The 20,159-nt window shown below is 37.6% G+C and overlaps 1 protein-coding gene across 7 annotated transcripts in view; it reads left to right on the forward strand.

Moving 5' to 3' along the window:
• Positions 1-20,159, forward strand: part of SMIM14 (small integral membrane protein 14) — a 94,711-nt gene that overhangs the window by 35,443 nt on the left and 39,109 nt on the right. For all 7 annotated transcript variants that reach the window (XM_038533457.1, XM_038533452.1, XM_038533453.1 and 4 more), the window contains one exon: positions 1,948-2,057. In XM_038533457.1, the coding sequence (XP_038389385.1) occupies positions 1,983-2,057 (75 nt within the window). In that variant the 5' untranslated portion in view covers positions 1,948-1,982. The remainder of the gene's footprint in view (positions 1-1,947; positions 2,058-20,159) is intronic.

Consider the following 20,159-nt stretch of genomic DNA (forward strand, 5'->3'; position numbering starts at 1 on the left):
AGCTTTTTTTTTTTTTAAAATAAGATTTTATGTATTTATTCATGAGAGACACACAGAGAAAGAGAGGCAGAGGGAGAAGCACGCTCCCTGTGGGCAGCCTGATGTGGGACTTGATCCCAGGACCCTGGGATTGTGATCTGAGCCAAAGACAGGTGTTCAACCACTGAACCTCTCTAATAGCTCTTAAATGCTTCCATTGCCTACCAATTTTTGTGGCTTCCCCCACCCCCCCGAGATTCCTGTTAGCCATAACCCTTTATGCACACAAAATAAGACAAACAAACACATGCACCCTAACATACCAGCAGCAACCAAAAGATGTTATTGTGGACTGGCCAAGAGATGGCCTTGCATACCATCACCAGTTCTCAGCATGGATTAAACCAGCAGACTCCAGTAAGTGGAGACTGTGGATTGGAATTGAGGAAAGGACTAAACCACCAAATCCCAGTAATTGGGTACTGTGACTGGAACTGAGGAAAGGAATTCCAAACAACTGGGGAATTGTGGACCAAATCAAGAGGTAGAGATTCAGCTTCAGGCTGAAGCTGACCCACTAAGCCCTGGATTAAAAAGCCAGTTAGTTTAGGAGTTCAAGAGAAAGAGAGTAGAGCTCAGAACTGACAGGAAGTTCCCAATGGCCCTCAGAAATGACTGGAAAGAAAGTGAACTAACTTCAGCAGTTCATGGGCTCCCACACCTGTGTTTCTTGTTGTCCCCAAAGCTGTCAGAAGTCTCCTTTGATCCTGTTGCTTTCACCAAATTTGTTAAATAAGAAAAATTAAACAGTAAATGTAAAGATCATATTGGCTTTATTCAACAATTCATGACTTGGGCAGCATCCCATCTAGTAAATAGAAAGGAGCTCTACCAAGCTGTAGAAAAGGAAATTTTTTTAAAAGATTTTATTTATTTATTAATGAGAGAGAGAGAGAGGTAGACACACAGGCAGAGGGAGAAGCAGGCTCCATGCAGGGAGCCCGACGTGGGACTCCATCCTGGGTCTCCAGGATCAGGCCCTGGGCTGAAGGCGGTGCTAAACCGCTGAGCCACCCTGGCTGCCCAGAAGGAACGATTTTTAAAGCCATAAATGGAGGGGCTCCTGGGTGGCTTAGACGGTTCAGCATCTGCCTTAGGCTCAGGTCATATTCCCAGAGTCCTGGGATCGAGCCCCACATTGGTCTCTCTGCTCAGTAGAGAGCCTGCTTCTCTCCGTCTGCTCACTGCACCACCCGCTTGTGAGTGTGCTTTCTCTGTCTCATTCTTTGTCAAATATGTAAATAAAATCTTAAAAAAAAAAAAAGGCAGAGGGAGAGTGTAAAAAGGAACTTATTAGCAAAGAATACATTGTTTTATGCAACATCACCTTCCTAAGGGGAATGGAAGGAGTCTCTGGATGGATTATCTCACTAGTGCTGACTAGGTAATTCCATGTTGACTGGCTAAAGGTTACAGTTCTTGGGGTTGAAACTGCAATTAGGGGGCGCCTGGGTAGCTCAGTTGGTTAAGATCTACCTTCAGCTCAGGTCAAGATCTCAGGGTCCTGGGATTGAGCTCAGCTCCCTGCTCAGTGGGGAGCCTGCTTCTCCCTCTGCCCCCTGCTTGTGCTCTCTCTTGCTTCCTTTCTCAAATAAATAAAATCTTAAAAAACTCTGCAGCTAGATTGGGTATTAAGTATTGGCTTGCTGACGTGGGTTTTAGCATGAGCGACTATTTTTTTTGGCCCGCTGTCTCCTTTTTAACAATATGAATTTTAAGGAGGACACAAGCTTAGTCTTATGTACATTATATAATCAATTCATAAATATAGGTCATTAATAAATATGAAGTATCCTTAATTTAAGAGAATTACTATAAATCTGTATGATAATACGAATTTTTCGTAGCTCAAGAGAATTAGTAATGATGAATAGTAGTAGTCTTAAAATATTTTTTTCTTCCTCCTAGATTTCAACAGTCAAGTTAAATCAAGCTGGGCAATCATGGCAGAAGGTGGATTTGATCCTTGTGAATGTGTTTGCTCTCATGAACATGCAATGAGAAGGCTGATCAATCTGGTGAGATAAATGGGATAGTCTTATTCAGAATTAAACTGTACCCCTTTCTGTCCTATTTCTGTGGGAATGTTGGTTATTGGAGGATTTTCATCTGATTGTCACTAAAATTATTTCATAATTGAAATTCCACAATGGTTGAAGTCATAATGGTCAAAGTTTGCTGGCAATTCTTTTATTAGAGATAAAAACAGATTGCTGTCTTTATTTATGGTATATTTATGTTGGTGATAACCTTTATAAACCTTTTTATAACCTTTATAAAGGTTATAAAACCTTTTAATAACCTTTATAAACCTTTACAAACCATCATAGGTAAGTAACACATGTATAGCCTTTTCTGTTTTGTATTATTGAATATAGTATGGAGCTTATTTACCTGATAAATGGCTATGAAGACACAGTTCCTGTTGTGACATGGTTTAGATCCTACTGCAACAAATGATATGACAATAAAAATCTTTATATAAAGCATTTCCAAATCCAAATCAATTATTTGACAGAGGCAGTTTTCTGAACAACAGGTTTTAGATAGTCTCATTGAATTGATGTGAGATTTGAATTTATAAGGTTTTTAAGACTCTCCCAAGTCTCTACAATCTTAAATACAGGACATTTTATATATTATACTTTATACTTTTTATGTGGAAAAGAAGAAATTTGATTATTAAAAAAGTATATTATTGGGATCCCTGGGTGGCGCAGCGGTTTAGCGCCTGCCTTTGGCCCAGTGCGCAATCCTGGAGACCCGGGATCGAATCCCACGTTGGGCTCCTGGTGCATGGAGCCTGCTTCTCCCTCTGCCTGTGTCTCTGCTTCTCTCTCTCTCTGTGACTATCATAAATAAATAATTTTTTTTAAAAAGTATATTATTATGTTAGACATAACATTTTTTTTGTTCTAGAATATTATACACAGGTGTATTATCATAGACCAGTTAATAAAGGCAGGAATAAATATTTGCTCAAATATATGAATTGGTGGTTAATAAGTAGGTTTTTTGCTGAGTCAGTGTCTGTATATAGTGATCAGAAGTGTGTTTTCTGTGAATGATTTTCCTCTTAGAGTCAGCATATGTTAGGACTTAATGATCCTAAAGAATGTCTTAGAGGGAAATCAATAAAATAAGAACTTATAAATTAAATTAGACTTGTGGCTATAGAAATAAAATGGCAATTTCATATCTGTGATAACTTGATATAAAAATAGATGAGTCTGAAGAGAGAATATTTAAAGTATTTTCTCCTATTTGTGACATTAAATATAAAATTTTATGTCCAAATTTAAACATAAGGCAAATTTTTTTTTCAAATTACTGTGATACTGGGAACAAAAAATAGACTTGTAATTTAACTGGTAAATTTTCCCAGGAGATCAGTTTTTGATAAGAATTACTACCTCTTTTTTTCTTAGTATAGTATTTTTATTTTTAACATACTACCATGCTTTTTTTCTCTTAGCTCTGCCACTTGTTTTTTAGAGATGGCTAAAACTAAGCTCTACTTTTTAGGATTTCCTGTACATTTCTGTTCTCTTTAGTAGAATGTCAGGAAACCATATTTAGCTTTTGTTTTGTTTTGTTTTAAATAGGTACATTCATGCCTGATGGAACATTGTTTATAGCAATTCTAGTGTAAAATCTAATTTATATGAAAATTTTACAAACCTTTAAAACTGTACACTTTTTAGTCTTCGCTGGATATTTTCACATGATGTAAATCACTGATGGGTGATCCTGGATAGGTGATCCACTGATGTATAACATGCTGATAGTAGTATGGAAGATGCCAGGAGAGAGGAGGAACTCATTTGATTCAATAAGGAAAGTAGCTGATTAGGCTTGATTTGAATTGTGCTTTATAATTTTTTCCCTTTTCTTTAAACTCCAAATCAAGCAGCATTTTGGAGCCGTATCTACTTAGTAGATATTAAGTGCTTTCTAAAAACGTTTCTGAAAGAGAGTATCTTTTGAAATAAGATCTCTAACTTCAGAAATTAAAAAATAAGGTCTAACTTCTCTAAATTCAGTATTGTGTAATAGTCTTTATTATAGCATTATTTCTAGTGTGAATAGTTATAAACAAACCTAATTGCCTACCAGTAGGGCACTGTTTATATCATGGTATGTTCATATGCTGGAATCTTATACAGATGTTTAAAAGAATTATGTCTTTAAAGAATATATAATAACCTAAGGGAAATTCATATACAGAATGAATAAAAGCAAGATATAGAAATGGCATTTAGTTTGGTCTTGCTTTTCTGTACCCACACATACCATATATATGTGTGTCTAGGAAGAAAAGACTTGAAGAAAATATGTCAAAATGTTATAAAAAGGTGAGACTTTTTTTTTTTTTACAGTTTTCTGTATTTTCTGTAATATCTTATAATCAGAAAAAGGTTACTTAACAAAAACTATATATTTTTTTGGTTTAAATATGGTCAGCACTCTTTTATAATATACTAGGCTTTTCTACTTCTCATGCATTCATTATCTTGTACTCTTATACTTTTTTATTTATTTATTTATTTATTTATTTATTTATTTATTTATTATTTATTATTTTATTTTATTTTTTTTATAAGACTTTTTTTAATATCTTATTTATTCATGAGAGACACAGAGAGAGAGGCAGAGACACACGCAGAGGTAGAAGCAGGCTCCATGCAGGGAGCCCGATGTGGGACTCGATCCCGGGTCCCCAGGATCACATTCTGGGCTGAAGACAGGCACTAAACCACTGAGCCACCCAGGCATCCCTTATACTTTTTTTTAGTACCTTTATCTTATTACTCTGTGGAAGTCTAACTCCTTAGCCTATATTTTACAAGCAGTTTATCTGAAGGTATAATTTTTCTGTATTAGTTATAGCCACTAGGATTTAGATGTCTGCATGTTCAGGAAACTCATGGATGCAATAATAATGTATCACAGTATGACGATAGAGCAGAGATTTTTTTCTCATCTTTCTAAACATGGACATTTAATTCATCCTTGCAATAGAGTAGCATCTCATTAATTCTAAGTACTAATTTGGAATTTTTGTTTTGTTTTTACTTCATATAAACTGGATTTTCTTATAGGTTAGAATATTACCAATTCCTGAGGACTTAAAGTGCTAATAGTAAGTAAAAACCTGAGGAAACTTGAGGATTTTATGATTATTTATGGTTAACTCATTAGTTGTATGCTGGGCTACAGTTTAGTTTTGCCTACTCTGTGGAAATAGATGGGTTTTGCTGTGGCTTATATTCACCTTAGGAGCAGTTAAGATTTTACCATTATTTCCTTTGTATTTTAATAAAATTCTTTTTATTCACAATTTAAAACTAACTTCTGTTCCTAATGTAGTAACAGTATCAGTTAAGGTTCTTTATTATAGGTTATAGATGTTCTGGCAGCATTAAGCAGAAAAAGACATATTAAAAGGATATTATGTGGCTCACACTGAACCTGGCATGGAAAATGAATAGTATCAAAGGGAGGGTAAGTGCCAAAACAGAAAGAGCCAAAGTCATACCATAGAATGAAAGCAGCCAAGGTGCTGCTTGTTCCTGAATTCCAGAGTTTTATATGTCCAAGTGTTGATGCACTATCTCCATTTAGATAAGTAGTAAATATCTTATATCTGATATGTGTATTACCAAATTTTTTTCTTGCCCCCAAGCTTAAACTTTGTGTCTTCTCTATTCACTCCATTATTCTGATTGCTTAGGCAATACCTTTTTTTTTTTAAGCAAGGATTTTATTTACTTATTCATTAGAGAGAGAGACAGAGAGAGAGAGAGAGAGAGGCAGAGACACAGGCAGAAGGAGAAGCAGGCTTCACACAGGGAGCCCGATGTGGGACTCAATCCCAGGTCTTCAGGATCACACCCTGGGCCGAAGGTGGCGCTAAACCGCTGGGCTACTGGGGCTGCCCCTAGGCAATACCTTTTATATCAGTTTTTAATCCCTCAACCTCATAGCTAATGCAGAAACATCCTTTTGGCTCAACCTTAAAAATATATTCAGAATCCAGACATTTCTCATACTTCTGGTGCAACATCCTGATCTGGTCTACCATCAGCTCTTGCCTGGATTATTGAAATTAGCCTCCTTATGACGCTCCTTGCTTCCACCCTTCTTGTCATTCCCCACTTTCTTGAAGTTTAGTTCTCACTATAGCAGCTGAAGTGATCTATTTTTGATAAATCAGATAATACTCCTCCTTCCCTCAATATCCTACAGTAGCTCTGCATAACACTTAGAGTGAAAAAACAAACTTTATGTAGCTCTACATGATCTGTCCCCCTGCCCACCACACTTTTCCCCTTTGCTCACTTTGTTCTAACAATTCTGGCCTTCTTACTGTTATTGGAAAATACAGGTCACATACAAAGGATCAAGAGTATAAAGACTACAGACTTTTCAGCAACAGAACTAGAAGGCATTGGAACAAAGACGTTAAGTTTTGAAGGGAAATTATTACAAATACAGCATTTTTTAAAAAGATTTTATTTATTTTTTCATGAGAGACACAGAGAGAGACAGGCAAAGACAGAGGCAGAGGGAGAAGCAGGCTCCTTGTAGAGAGCCTGATGTGGGACTGGATCCTGGGACCGCGGGATCACGCCCTGAGCCGAAGGCAAATGCTCAACCACTGAGCCACCCAGGCGTCCCACAAATACAGCATTTTGTATTCAACCAAAGTATCGGTCAAATAGGAGGGAGTCTTAAAGAGAAGAAGTGGTACCTCATGTACCATTTCTTAGTTACGAAGATGAACTATTTTTCACCAAATTGAAGGCATAAACCCAGAAAGAAGAATAAGATTTGAGTGTCGAAAGCAGGAGATCTGGCACACACAAGAAGCAAAAGTAACTTCCAGGATAATGATGAACAGAGATCCCAAGGTGATAGCTGTGCACCAGGAACACAAGGCAGCTGGTTTCATTGAGAGGGTGTCACATGGCTCTAGCAGAGATTTTTCAGAAAGATGAATTGATAGAGTATCTGGTGAGTCTAGGTATCTGGTGATCTAGAAAACTGAAAGCAAATTGTCAAAAGTCATAGAAAACCAAGTAAATGGGGGAAAGAAAGAATAAGGAGGTACAGAAAAGAAAAAAGTAATTATAATTCACTACATGGTTTAAGAGCATTTACATAGTGATAATATTTAAATTGACTATTGAGCTAAACTAATTTACCATGTAACTATTAGGAGATGGCAAGAGTGTACATGTGTGGTGAGTTCAGAAAAGAGAGAACTAAGAACTAGATTTTCGTATTTTATACTGGTGAATCCATGGATATTGCTTAAAACTGAAAAATTAGGGGTCCCTGGGTGGCTCACTTGGTTGAACCATATGCCTTTGGCTCAAGTCAGGATCCTAGGGTCCTGGGATTGAGACCCATGTCAGGCTCTCTGTTCCAGGGGGAGCCTGCTTATCTCTCTCCCTTTGCCTGCTGCTCCCCCTGTTTGTGTGCTCTCTCTCTCTCTTTCTCTCTGTAGAGTAAATAAATAAAATCTTTTAAAAATGGAAAAATCAAAAAGTAGCAATAATGCATATTTATATATAAAGATGGAGGTAAATACTAAAATGATCAGCTAAAAGTTGAAAGTTGTTGCCTCTTTGAGAGGGGAAATAGGAAGAGATGAGGAACTGTTTCTTTTTTTTTTTTTTTTAAAGATTTTATTTATTTATTCATGAGAGACACATGGAGAGAGAGGCAGACACACAGGCAGAGGGAGAAGTAGGCTCCATGCGGGGAGCCCGACGTGGGACTCGATCCCAGGACTCCAGGATCACGCCCTGGACCAAAGGCAGGCGTTAAACTGTTGAGCCACCCAGGGATCCCCGAGGAACTGCTTCTTTTGGGAACAAACTTGTAGCACTGTTTAACTCTATAAATTGTATATGCGAATAGCTAATAAAAATTAAAACAAAAAGCAAAAATCTTTCAGTTTAGAAAGTAAAAACAAGAGGTATAAATCTGTTGAGTCGCTGGGTGTGTTGCCTTTCTTTTCCCCTCATGGACTATAAAGTGACTGGCTAAGGGCTTTGCTATTGGCTAAAACTAGATTACTGCTTTCTAAGAAAAGTAGAAGATATTCCTAAGGAGAGCTCCTACTTGGATGTTAAGGACAATAAAGAAGCCAGATCTCTAATGGTTGTAGAAGAGGAAGGAAAAGGAAGAATGCCTGGTTCAGTAACACGGTGTACTGTGTATATAAAGCCTTAGAATGAAGTCTTCCCTACTTTGAGCATTAAAAGGTTCATTCTCTAGCCATCCTGCATGCTTTTTTGATAAGGGAAGCTGTCTGCGTATCCTAACTGTTCACTGACCTAGTCTTTCTTTGTAACGCTGAAGAGAAAAACAAGAAAGCAGTTGAAGAAAATAAGAGGAGCACCACAATGTGGTTGGACATTGCTACATTAAAGACAAGATGAAATAATTAGGTTTGTCTAATAGGAAATCATTGTGAAGGTTACGGTTATCATTGTAGACTTACACAAGTAAGTTGTACTAGTCTTAAATTTCACCAGCAACATTTTCTTTTTTTTTTAAGATTTTATTTATTTATTCATGATAGTCACAGAGAGAGAGACAGAGAGAGAGAGAGGCAGAGACACAGGCAGAGGGCTCCATGCAGGGAGCCCGATGTGGGATTCGATCCCGGGTCTCCAGGATCGCGCCCTGGGCCAAAGGCAGGTGCCAAACCGCTGCGCCACCCAGGGATCCCACAACATGATTTTCTGAAATGCTAAATAACTCTTCATAAAATTGTACACAAAACTGAGTATAATCTTCCCTTGATTTAAATGCTGGAGTCTAGTTAAATTCCTTGATAATTTAGTGTGAAGTAAAATTATACAAAAAATAACTATTGCTGTTATTTTTTGATGGACTTAGATTATAAAGGCTCCGATTTTTCCCTCATGTGAATATGTGGCAGGACATTTCTAAGTCATGTGGGATGTAAGCCAATCACAACAACCAAAGATCTGCCTCTCAGATCCAGGGTATCCTGGTACTCCCATATTGGAGAACATTTGAGTCAGGTGAAAAGTAGAGTTTAAAAAAAAAGGACTGGCAGCCCCAGTGGCCTAGCGGTTTAGCACTGTCTGCAGCCCAGGGTATGATCCTAGAGATCCGGGTTTGAGTCCCACATCGGGCTCCCTGCATGGAGCCTGCTTCTCCCTCTGCCTGTGTCTCTACCTCTCACTCTCTGTGTCTGTCATGAATAAATAAATAAAATCTTTAAGAAGTAAATAAATAAAACAAAAATCTTCAAAAAAAGGACGCCTGGGTGGCTCAGTGGTTGAATGTCTGCCTTCGGCTCAGGGTGTGATCCTGGGGTCTGGGATCAAGTCCCACTTTGAGCTCCTTGCAGGGAGTCTGCTTCTCCCTCTCCTTAGGTCTCTGCCCCCCTCTCTCTGTATCTCTCCTGAATCAATAAATAAAATCTTTTAAAAAAGTCTATAAATAAATAAATGCCAAATAATCTTATGAAGGCAGGCAAGAATAAAGAAGAGAAGGCATAATTCATAAAAAACGTAAGTAAATTGTTATGTATGAGTGGGTTATAATCCCCTGTTAAAAGAGACAGATTGGAGTTTTGAAATGCTATTTACAGGGCAGACAGACCCTGAAAACAAAATATCATAGATAAGGGATAAAGGAGTGGGAAGGAGCTATCTCAAAAGAATGGGATACCTCTAATCTCAAACAAAATATAATTCAAAGCCAAAACAAATGGAACACAGGAATAATATTGACAAAAGATAGCATTCATCAAAAAGATATGGACCTCTATGTTCTGAACAACAGAGAGCACAAAGACTATTAGAAACACAAGAAGAAACATACTTTAGAAATATTTGAGAAATGATAGTGAAAGCCATAGAAATGCTTTTGCAGGTTGAGTATGAGAGTGTATATGGGAGGAATATGTGTAGGTCAGTATGTTTGTAAATAAATAGAAATGATTTCCAAGGGATATACCTTGGCTCCTAATAATGCTTACATTGAGGAGAATTTGAAGCTAGTCTAGGTACTAGTTTTAAGCCCAAAGGAAGTCTCTGATGTAAGTTTTCCTTTTACAAATGAGGACACTGAGGCACAGAGAGGTTGTCACTTTCCCCAGATGTTAGAGCTGACTAGAGAGTGGCAGAGGCATATTCAACCCTGGCAGTTTAACTCTAGGCCCTGGGCTGTTTCTTTAATTCCATGTTTAGTTATGCTACTTGTTGGTCTACTTCAAGCACCTTTAAGAACACTGTATTTGTGATCAGTGGGGCTCTAGGGGAAGATAGGAGAAAGCAGTAAGTCAGAGACTCTTTTTTTTTTTTTTTTTTTTTTTAAGTCAGAGACTCTTGACTGCATTTTGACATTTTAAAACTATGTGAATGCATTACATAGTCAAATAATTAACCCTAAAAATAAAACTTTTTAAAAAATTTGTGGGAGAGAAAGCATGCATGCACACACGTGTGTGCAAGCAGGAGGAGGGGCAGAGGGAAGAGGGAGAGAGGACTTTGAAGCAGATTCCCCGCTGAGCATGGAACCTGATGTGGGCTTGAGGCCACGACCTGGAGATCATGACTTGAGTCAGAAATAGAGTCAGCTGCTTAACTGACTGAGCCACTCAGGCACCCCTAAAAACAAAATTTTATAAGCTACTTCAAAGGCATTATAAGCAGTAAAATAATGTACACTAATCACAGATTTTTTTCACTGAAGAATAAAATTTTTGAACGTACTACTGTTATATGATTTGAAAAGAAAATACATTCTATGATGTTTACCTTTCCAGTAATTCTAATAAGACTTTTTTCTGTTTTTACATACTTTGATTACTAAATTGATAGACTTTTTCTCATCAGCATGTGAAAAAAATATATAAAAATAGAAAACCTTGTATATTTCCTAAGGAAAGATGGATGCAAACAGCAATTCAAATTCTTTACTATTGCCTCACCAGTGCTTATGTAAGTTCTGATTCTTTAACTTCTAAGCTCTACTGGTACAAAGAATATAAATCTGATTTTCATTTATTTTATTTTCTGTATGCAATATGGACTTTATTTATGTTTTTTAACATTTTATTTATTTATTCATAGAGAGAGAGAGAGGCAGAGACACAGGCAGAGGGAGAAGCAGACTCCATGCAAGGAGCCCGATGTGGGCCTTGATCTCTGGTCTCCGGGATCACGCCTCGGGCTGGAGGTGGCGCTAAACCCACTGAGCCACCAGGGCTGCCCACAATATGGACTTTATTTATTTATTTATTTAAAAAATTTTATTTATTTATTTATTCATGAGAGACACACATAGAGAGAGAGAGGCAGAGACACAGAGGGAGAAGCAGGGGAGCCTGATGTGGGACTCGATCCTGGGACTCCAGGATCACATCCTGGGCAGGCGCTAAACCACTGAGCCACCCAGGGATCCCCGCAATATGGACTTTAAAGCAGATGACTGTATCTCTAATTGTTTTATAGGGGTGTTTTTAAATGATACATTATAAACAATTTAAGTCTGATAAGATTGCAGTACAAAGAATGCCCATTTTGGGGTGCTAATGACAAAGCTTTGCTTACTTGGCATCTCCTTCCAATGATTTAATTACTTCATTGAGTTATACACTTGTTCATAACAAGGTTGTATTTTACTAGGTGCATGTATGTATCAATTTGTCTCAGGAATGTTCAGAGACATTATTAAATAGAGGCAATATCTGACATTAAAGTCTATTTCTAATTAGTGCTTTTTCACTAAATACTGGCTGATCAGACTCAAAGAAGTAGATAAGAATATATAGTGAGTTCCTTTCAATCAAAATCAGATATCTTTATCAAGTAAGTTATTCTGTTTCATTACTTGATTTAATATGGGAGTATGCCCAATGATAAATATGGATTTTTCTTGACATAGTAGTAGAATATTCTACATGTGTAGAAAGGTGCCAACACAAAATTTTAATATAATTATAAAATTTTTTTTTAAGACTCTACTTATTTATTTATTGAGAGAGAGAGAGAGAGCACAAGCAGGGGGAGGAGCAGAGGGAGAGGGGCAATTCAGCTCTGGGCTGAGCACGGAGCCCTATGCAGGACTTGATGTTATGACCCTGAGATGATGACCTGAGTAGAAATCAAGATTTGGATACTTAACTAACTGAGCCATCCAGGTATCTGATTTAAAAATTTAAATCGATTTTTTAAATTTGTCTGGTATTTTTTGTGTGTGCCCTTTGTGAGGCTAGTATTCTTAAAAAAATTTTTTAAAAAGGCATTTCCTTGTAATTACTGTATTTAGTTGTTTGGGGTTTGGGTTTTTTTGTTTCTGTTTTTTTTTTTAATGATTAATATTTCCTTACAATAATAAAAATGGCCTGCAGAGGGACTTTATCCATTCCCAATGAAGCCATTTGCAGAATTATTGTGGGTTTACCCTTATTTGCTCTCTTGCCACCTCCTCCTTCTCCTGTTCTCCTTGAATGGCTGTCTCTTGGCATAAAGTTTCTTCTATTAATGATAGTTCCAGAAAGAGAGAACAGGTAGATTTAGTAATGTGAACTTGGATTATGCTCTGTGTCTTTCCTGTTCTCTGTTGTAACCTGAGATTTAGAATAGGTAATCCCCCCCCTTTTTTTTTGGTTTGTTGAGCTCTATATTTCAACTCTAAACAGTATAACTGAAGCATGAACATTTTTAATTTACTTAAATTTATTTTCTTATTAAAGTAGTTTAAACACGTGATCTGGGAGATCCTTGGTCAAATTCCTATTTATAGGCCCAGAGGCCTTGTAAATTGTGGCTAATGTTCATGGTACTTAAATCATTCACATTAAGATTCATTGGACTTTTTCCCAGAAGAAAAATATGTGTGCCTGAAAATTTTTTTGAGAAACTTCTCTAGCAAATAGAGCTATTGCTAGTTATCTTATTTAATTATAAAACATTCAGTTATTGAAATAATATATAAATATGTTCTTTAAAAAAAAATCAGTATGGGATGCCTGGGTGGCTCAGTGGTTGAACGTTTGCCTTTAACTCAGGTCATGATCCCAATCTTAGGGATCGAGTCCTGCATCAGGTTCCCTGCAAACAGTCTGCTTCTCCCTGTCTATGTCTCTGCCTTTCTCTTTGTGTTTCTCATGAATTAATAAATAAAATCCTTAAAAAAAATTCAGTACATTAAAAATAAGACTAAACTCCTCACTCACTTCTCTGTATTTGGCTTATTCCCTGCTTCCCTAAATGAATTTGGTGTGCATCTTTTCAGATCTTTCTAACAAATATATATTTAGATACTATGGTGTGTGTGTGGGGGGGGATTGTGTGTGTGTGTATATATATATATATTTAATAATAATAATATATTTAGCATTTTACATGTTGCTCCAAAGCCTTTTTAATCATCTGATTAACTTTTGGGTTTTATTTTAGTCAATAAAGGAAATTTTTGTCAATTTTTTTCTTTAAAACCTTAATACTTTTTATGAGTATCATTCAGGCACTAGAAGACTAGTTAGTCCTTCTTTGGTTAGAGGTATAATTCACTTTACCAATTAAGAAGTGAAGTTATAAAAAAAAAAAAAAAAAAAAAAAAGAAGTGAAGTTATGTTTTACTTAAAAGATAAAACAGTGGGGGCGCTTGGGTGGCTCAGTTGGTTAAGGGTCTGCCTTCCACTCAGATCATGATCCCAGAGTCTCCGGATCAAGACTCACATCTTCACTTCAGGCTCCCTGCTCAGTGGGGAGTCTACTCCTCCCTCTGCCCCTCACCTCACTTGTGCTCTCTCTCTCTCTCAAATAAAGAAAATCTTGAAGAAAAAAAAAAAAAGATAAAACAGTGATTGCACATCAGTATATTTAATTCAATAATTCAGGCAATATACAGTAAGTTTTAAAAGAGAAAGTAAAAATCTTATATTTTTCAACCTCTCATGCTTCTTTACTGAATATGAACTATTAACTGTTTTTTTAAAATCTCATTCCAGTCACATGGCTACATAGCAAATTATTTCAACACTTAGTGGCATAAAACAACCTTTTATTAAATTGACAAACTGTGTATCTGGAATTCATACATCGCATAGTATAGATGACTTGTGTGCTGTGCCACGTGTGGGTTTTTAGCTGTACGTCTCAGGGCTGGGAGCAGGAAGCGTCTGGAGGCTGACTTATTCACTGTCTGGCAGTTGACAAACTGTGTATCTGGAGTTCATACAGTGCATAGTAGAGATGACTTGTGTGCTGTGCCATGTGTCGGTTTTTAGCTCTACATCTCAGGGCTGGGAGCAGGAAGCGTCTGGAGGCTGACTTATTCACTGTCTGGCAGTTGACAAACTGTGTATCTGGAGTTCATACAGTGCATAGTAGAGATGACTTGTGTGCTGTGCCACGTGTGGGTTTTTAGCTGTACGTCTCAGGGCTGGGAGCAGGAAGTGTCTGGAGGCTGACTTACTGTCTGGCAGTTGACAAACTGTGTATCTGGAGTTCATACAGTGCATAGTAGAGATGACTTGTGTGCTGTGCCATGTGTGGGTTTTTAGCTGTACGTCTCAGGGCTGGGAGCAGGAAGCATCTGGAGGCTGACTTACTCACTGTCTGGCAGTTGATACTGGTAGATGACTGAAACCCTATCTAGTACTCTCAACCAGAACACCTACATATGGCCTTTTCATGTGGCTGCTTTGCTTCCTCGCAGCACTGGTGGCTTGGTTCCAAGATTGAGTATCCATATTATACTATGGTTGGAGGAAGGTGAGAACCAGGCAACAGGTGGATACTTTTTTCTTTAAATTTCCTTAGGTAATCTCTACACCTAACATGGGGCTCAAACTCACCCAGATCCAGAGTCACATGGTCTCCTGCCCTAGCAGCTGGGTGCTGTCTATGACCTAGCCTATGGCACTTCTGTTATACTTAAAATATATATATATATATATATATATATATATATATATATATATATATTATATATGTATTATATATAATTTTATATATTTTAATTTTATATATATTTTATATATTATATATATATATATATTTTTTAAAGATTTTATTTATTTGACAGAGCCTGCAGGAGCAGGCACAGCAGCAAGCAGAGGGAGAGGAAAAATCAGGTTCCTTGCTGAGCAGAGAGCCCATTGTGAGGCTCCATCCTCTGACCCTGGGATCATGACCTGAGCCGAAGGTAGATGCCTAATCAACTGAGCCATCCAGACATCCCTTTTTTTAAATTGTAATTTTAAGTAGGCTCCATGCCTAACATTGAGCTCAAATTCATGACCCTAATATTAAGAGTCATATGCTCTACTGACTGAGCCAGCCAGGTGCTCTCTTTATAAAACTTTTTTGTTGTACTTTTTTGAAAGTTCTTATTTATTTGAGAGAGAGAGAGCCCGAGTGGAGAGGATGGGCAGAGGAAGAGGGAGAGGGACAAGAAGATTCCCTGCTGAGCAGGGAGCCTAACCTGGAGCTCTAACCCAGGACCCTGAGATCATGACCTAAGCAGAAGTCAGATGCTTAACTGACTGAGTCATTCAGGTGCCCCTGTACCTTTTTTTTTTTTTTTTTTTAAGATTCATTTGCGGGAGAGCCCGCACTCAAGCACAGCAGGGAAGGGCAGAGGGAGAAGGGAGAGAGCGAACCTCCACCAGACCCCGTGCTGAGTGCAGAGCCTGATGTGGGGCTCAATTCCACAACCCCAAGATCATGACCTGAACTAAAATCAAGAGTTGGTCATTCAGCCAACTGAGCTACCCAGTTGCCCCTGTTATACTTTTGATTGTAACAATCAACAAGTCTGCTCAGGTTCAAGAAGAGAGAAAATAAACTACACTTCGTTGTTTTCAACTAAAGTATAATTGACAAATAATACTAATCAGGTGTGTAACAAAATGATACACATTACTAAATGATCACCATAGTAAGTCTGGTTAACATCTGTCATCATATGTAGTTACAAAGAAATTTTTTGCCTTATGATGTGGACTTTTAAGATCTACCTTTTTAGCAACTTCCAAAAAAGCAGTGTTTGACTATATTATAATTGACTATAGTCACCATGCTATATCCCCTTGACTTATTTTATAACTAGAAATTTGTACCTTTTAACCCCCTACACCCATTTTGCCCACCCTCTACCACCAATCTGTTTGTTCTCTTTATATATTAGCTTGGTTTATTGTTTCAGTTCCACATAGAAGGCAGATTATACAGTATTTGTCTTTCTCTGACTTATTTCACTTAGCTTATGTCCTCAGAGTCCATCTGGATTGTCACAGATGGCAAGATTCCATTCTTTTTATGGCTGAATAGTATTCTTCTGTGTGTGTATGTGTGCGTGTGTGTACACACATCATTTTTATCCATCAATGGACACTTAAAAGTTGTTTTCATATTTTGGCTATTGAAAATAATGTTGCAGTGCACATAGATGTGCATATATATTTTTGAATTAGTGTTTTCATTTTCTCCAGTTAAATACCCAGAAGTGGAATTGCTGGATCATGTGGCAGTAATTCTATTCTTAATTTTTTGAGAAACCTTATGCCATTTTCCATAGTGGCTGCACCAGTTTACATTCCCATCAGTAGTGCACAGGGTTTCCTTTTCTCTCTATCCCCACCAATGCTTGTTATTTCTTGTCTTTTTGGTAATAGTCATTCTAACAGGTAAGAGGTGATATCTCACTGTGGTTTTGACTTGCATTTTCCTGATGATTAGTGATGCTGAACAACTTTTCGTGAACCTGCTACCCATTTTTTTTTTTTTAAGGAAACCAGGCTTTTTTTTTTTTAAGATTTTATTTATTTATTCATGAGACACACACACACACACACACACACACACACACACACACACAGAGGCAGAGACACAGGCAGAGGGAGAAGCAGGCTCCATGCAGGGAGCCCGACATGGGACCCCATCCCGGGGTCTCCAGGATCACACCCCAGGCTGCAGGCGGCGCTAAACTGCTGCACCACCAGGGCTGCCCACCTGCTACCCATTTGTATGTCTTCTTTGGATAAATGTCTATTTAGAATTTTTAAATCAGATTGATCTTTTGTTGTTAAGTTGTAGGAGTTTTTTAAAAATATTTTGGGTATTAATCCTTTACCAGATAGGTGATTTATAAATATTTTCTTCCTTTCAGTAGGTTATCTTTTCTTTTCTTTTTTTCTTTCCCTCCCAGACTCCCTCCCTCCTTCCCTTCCTTCCTTCCTTCCTTAGATTTTATTTGTTTGAGAAAGAGAGAACACATGTATGTGAGCTGGTGGGGGAAGGTTGGCAGGAGGAGAAGCAGAGGGAGAAGTTGACTCCCCACTGAGTAGGGACCCCAGTGCGGGGCTTGATCCCAAGGCCCACGAGATCATGACCTGAGCTGAAGGCAGCTGCTTAACCCACTTAGCCACCCAGCACCCCAGTAGGTTATCTTTTCATTTTATTGGTGGTTTCCTCTGTTGCGCAAAAGATTTTTAGTTTGATGTAGTCCCACTTATGTTTGCTTTTGGAGTCAGATCAAAAATTTATCACTAATACCAATATCAGGGAGCTTACTGCTTATGTTTTCTTCTAGGAGTTTATGGCTTCAGGTCTTACATTCAAATCTAACCCATTTTGCATTAATTTTGATTAATTTTAATTAATGTTAATCCATTTCTTAGTTAAGACCATTCACCTCTTAATAGGGAGTAGAAAGATCTGGAAGAGCCTGTGTGACTGGAAGTAGTGCTGTGGCTGCTTTTGGAGAATACAGTCTGCTACATACATCTTTCTAGAAATTTGTTTTATATAGGAGGGATCCATAGTACACAAACATTTCTGCAACTTTTTTTTTTTCACCTCATAGATCTTTTCATGTTAGCAAATGTCTTAGTTTTTAGTTTTCTAAAACAGTACCATAGACTGGGTGGCTTATAAACAACAGCAATTTATTCCTCATAGTTCTGGAGACTGGAAGTTCCAAGATCAGGTATCAGCATGGTTGGGTTCTGGTGAGGGCCCTCTTCCAGGTTGCAGACAGCTGTTTTCTCATTGGGTCCTCACATGGTAGAGAGAAGGCAAGAGCATTCTGCGGTCTCTTTTAAAAGAGCATGAGTCCTATTCATGAGGGCTCCATCCTCATAACCTATCACCTCTGAAAGGCCCCACATCTGAATACTAGCACATTAGGGATTAAGATTTCTACATTTTTCAATAGTGTAATGGTATTGGAATCTTCTTTTCTTTTAGTAACACGTAAATATCTAAGTTGTGAGTACTTGAAATAATGTAGGAAATAGAACAAAAAATCAAAGTCTCCCTCTTGCCTACTCCTTACCACTCTGACCCCATGGTCACTATTGCTTGCTTGGCCAGAGATTGGATTTAGTTTGTGGACTTTCCAATCATGTATCTATGTATTTATGTATCTCTACATATACATATATATGTATATATATCTTTATATTTGTATAAAATCAAAATCACTTGTACCATAAGGGTATAACATATGGATTATACTGTTCTCCTGTCAATGGCCTTAAATTGTATGGTGATTTTTGGTTCGATAATTTCCAAATTAGAAGATATTTTATAGGATTGGAAAAAGTGCATGTTTTTCATTTGGGCAAAGTAGCCCAAACTATTAGTGTTAGAGGTTTAAAAAATATTTTCAGGGACACCTGAGTGGCTCAGCGGTTGAGCGTCTGCCTTTAACTCAGGGCATGATCCCGGAGTCCTGGGATTCAGTCCTGCCTTGGGCTCCCTGCATGGAGCCTGCTTCTCCCTCTGCCTGTGTCTCTGCCTCTCTCTCTGTGTCTCTCATGAATAAATCAATAAAAATATTTAAAAATAAATATTTTCAAAATATTCAGACTTGCCTTTAACTCAGTTATTTGAAGTCTTGAGGCTTAAACATGCATGGATTATTGTGGGTTGCTGCAGATTATTTTTGTTAATGTTATAGAAAAATATGTAGAAATGCTACTTAGTCGTTAAGAACTAAGTTAGATAAAAAATACTAGGTTCTAGCTGGTCTCCCAGTTGAAACATTGGACTTCTGTATGGTGTGATTATGTAGGAATATTTGAATGTTCTTTATTTGTATTTTGTCATTTCTTTAAAACATCCCTCCTGTAATTTGGCAGCATATATGAAAACCTAAAATGTGTATACCTTTTTTCTAGCAATTCCTCTCCTTATCCTAAAGAGATTAAATACGTAAGAATGTATTTGTAGGAATATTCACTGCAGCATTGTTTTCGTGTACAAATTTGGAGATGATGTAATTAAATGGAATGCTCTGCAGCATTAAAAGTTATATAAAGCTGGTTTTTGACCTTAAAAGATTTGTTACTAGGTGTGTGTGGGTTAGGTATCTAACTTGATTTCAGGTCGTGATCTCCGGGTCATGCCCCACACTCAGGAAGGAGTCTGATTCTCTCTCTCTCTCTCTCTCCCAGGCTGCAGGCGGCGCTAAACCACTGCGCCACCAGGGCTGCCCTCTTATGATTATCTTAATAATGTTTCTTTTTTTCAGTTTTCTTTTTTATAAGAATACAGTATATGATACATATAGCATACAAAATACATGTTAATCAGCTGTTATCAGTTAAGTCAGCAGCAGCCTATTACTAGTTAAGTTTTGGGGGAGTCAGAACTTACACACGGATTTTTGACTATGCCAGGGGTCAACGTTCCTAACCACTGTGTCATTCAGGTGTCATCTGTATTACAGATGTGTGTGTCTGGAATACATTAACCAGAATGTTAATAAAGAGTTATCATCATATGGTAGGATTTTGTCCATTTTGGTCACTGCTCTATCCCTAAGAACTACTGGAACATGACTGAGCCACATTAGAATGTAGGAAATGTTCTGTTTTGTTCTTTTTTTTTTTCCCCCTTTAAATAGTGCTTTGTGTCATTATTGTCTCTCTACTAGTAGTAGGCTCTCTACTATGTCTACGGATCCATAATATATACTTGCTATTTTATGACTGTATTTCCCAAACCTCACATTGGAACTCATGACCTGAGACAGATGATCAGTTAGAGTACCTAAACATGGGCATACCTATTTCTCGTCTTCACTTTTCAATATCTTGCTCTCAAGCT

This window comes from Canis lupus, chromosome 3, assembly GCF_011100685.1.
Source record: "Canis lupus familiaris isolate Mischka breed German Shepherd chromosome 3, alternate assembly UU_Cfam_GSD_1.0, whole genome shotgun sequence".
In the NCBI taxonomy this organism is placed as follows: domain Eukaryota; kingdom Metazoa; phylum Chordata; class Mammalia; order Carnivora; family Canidae; genus Canis; species Canis lupus.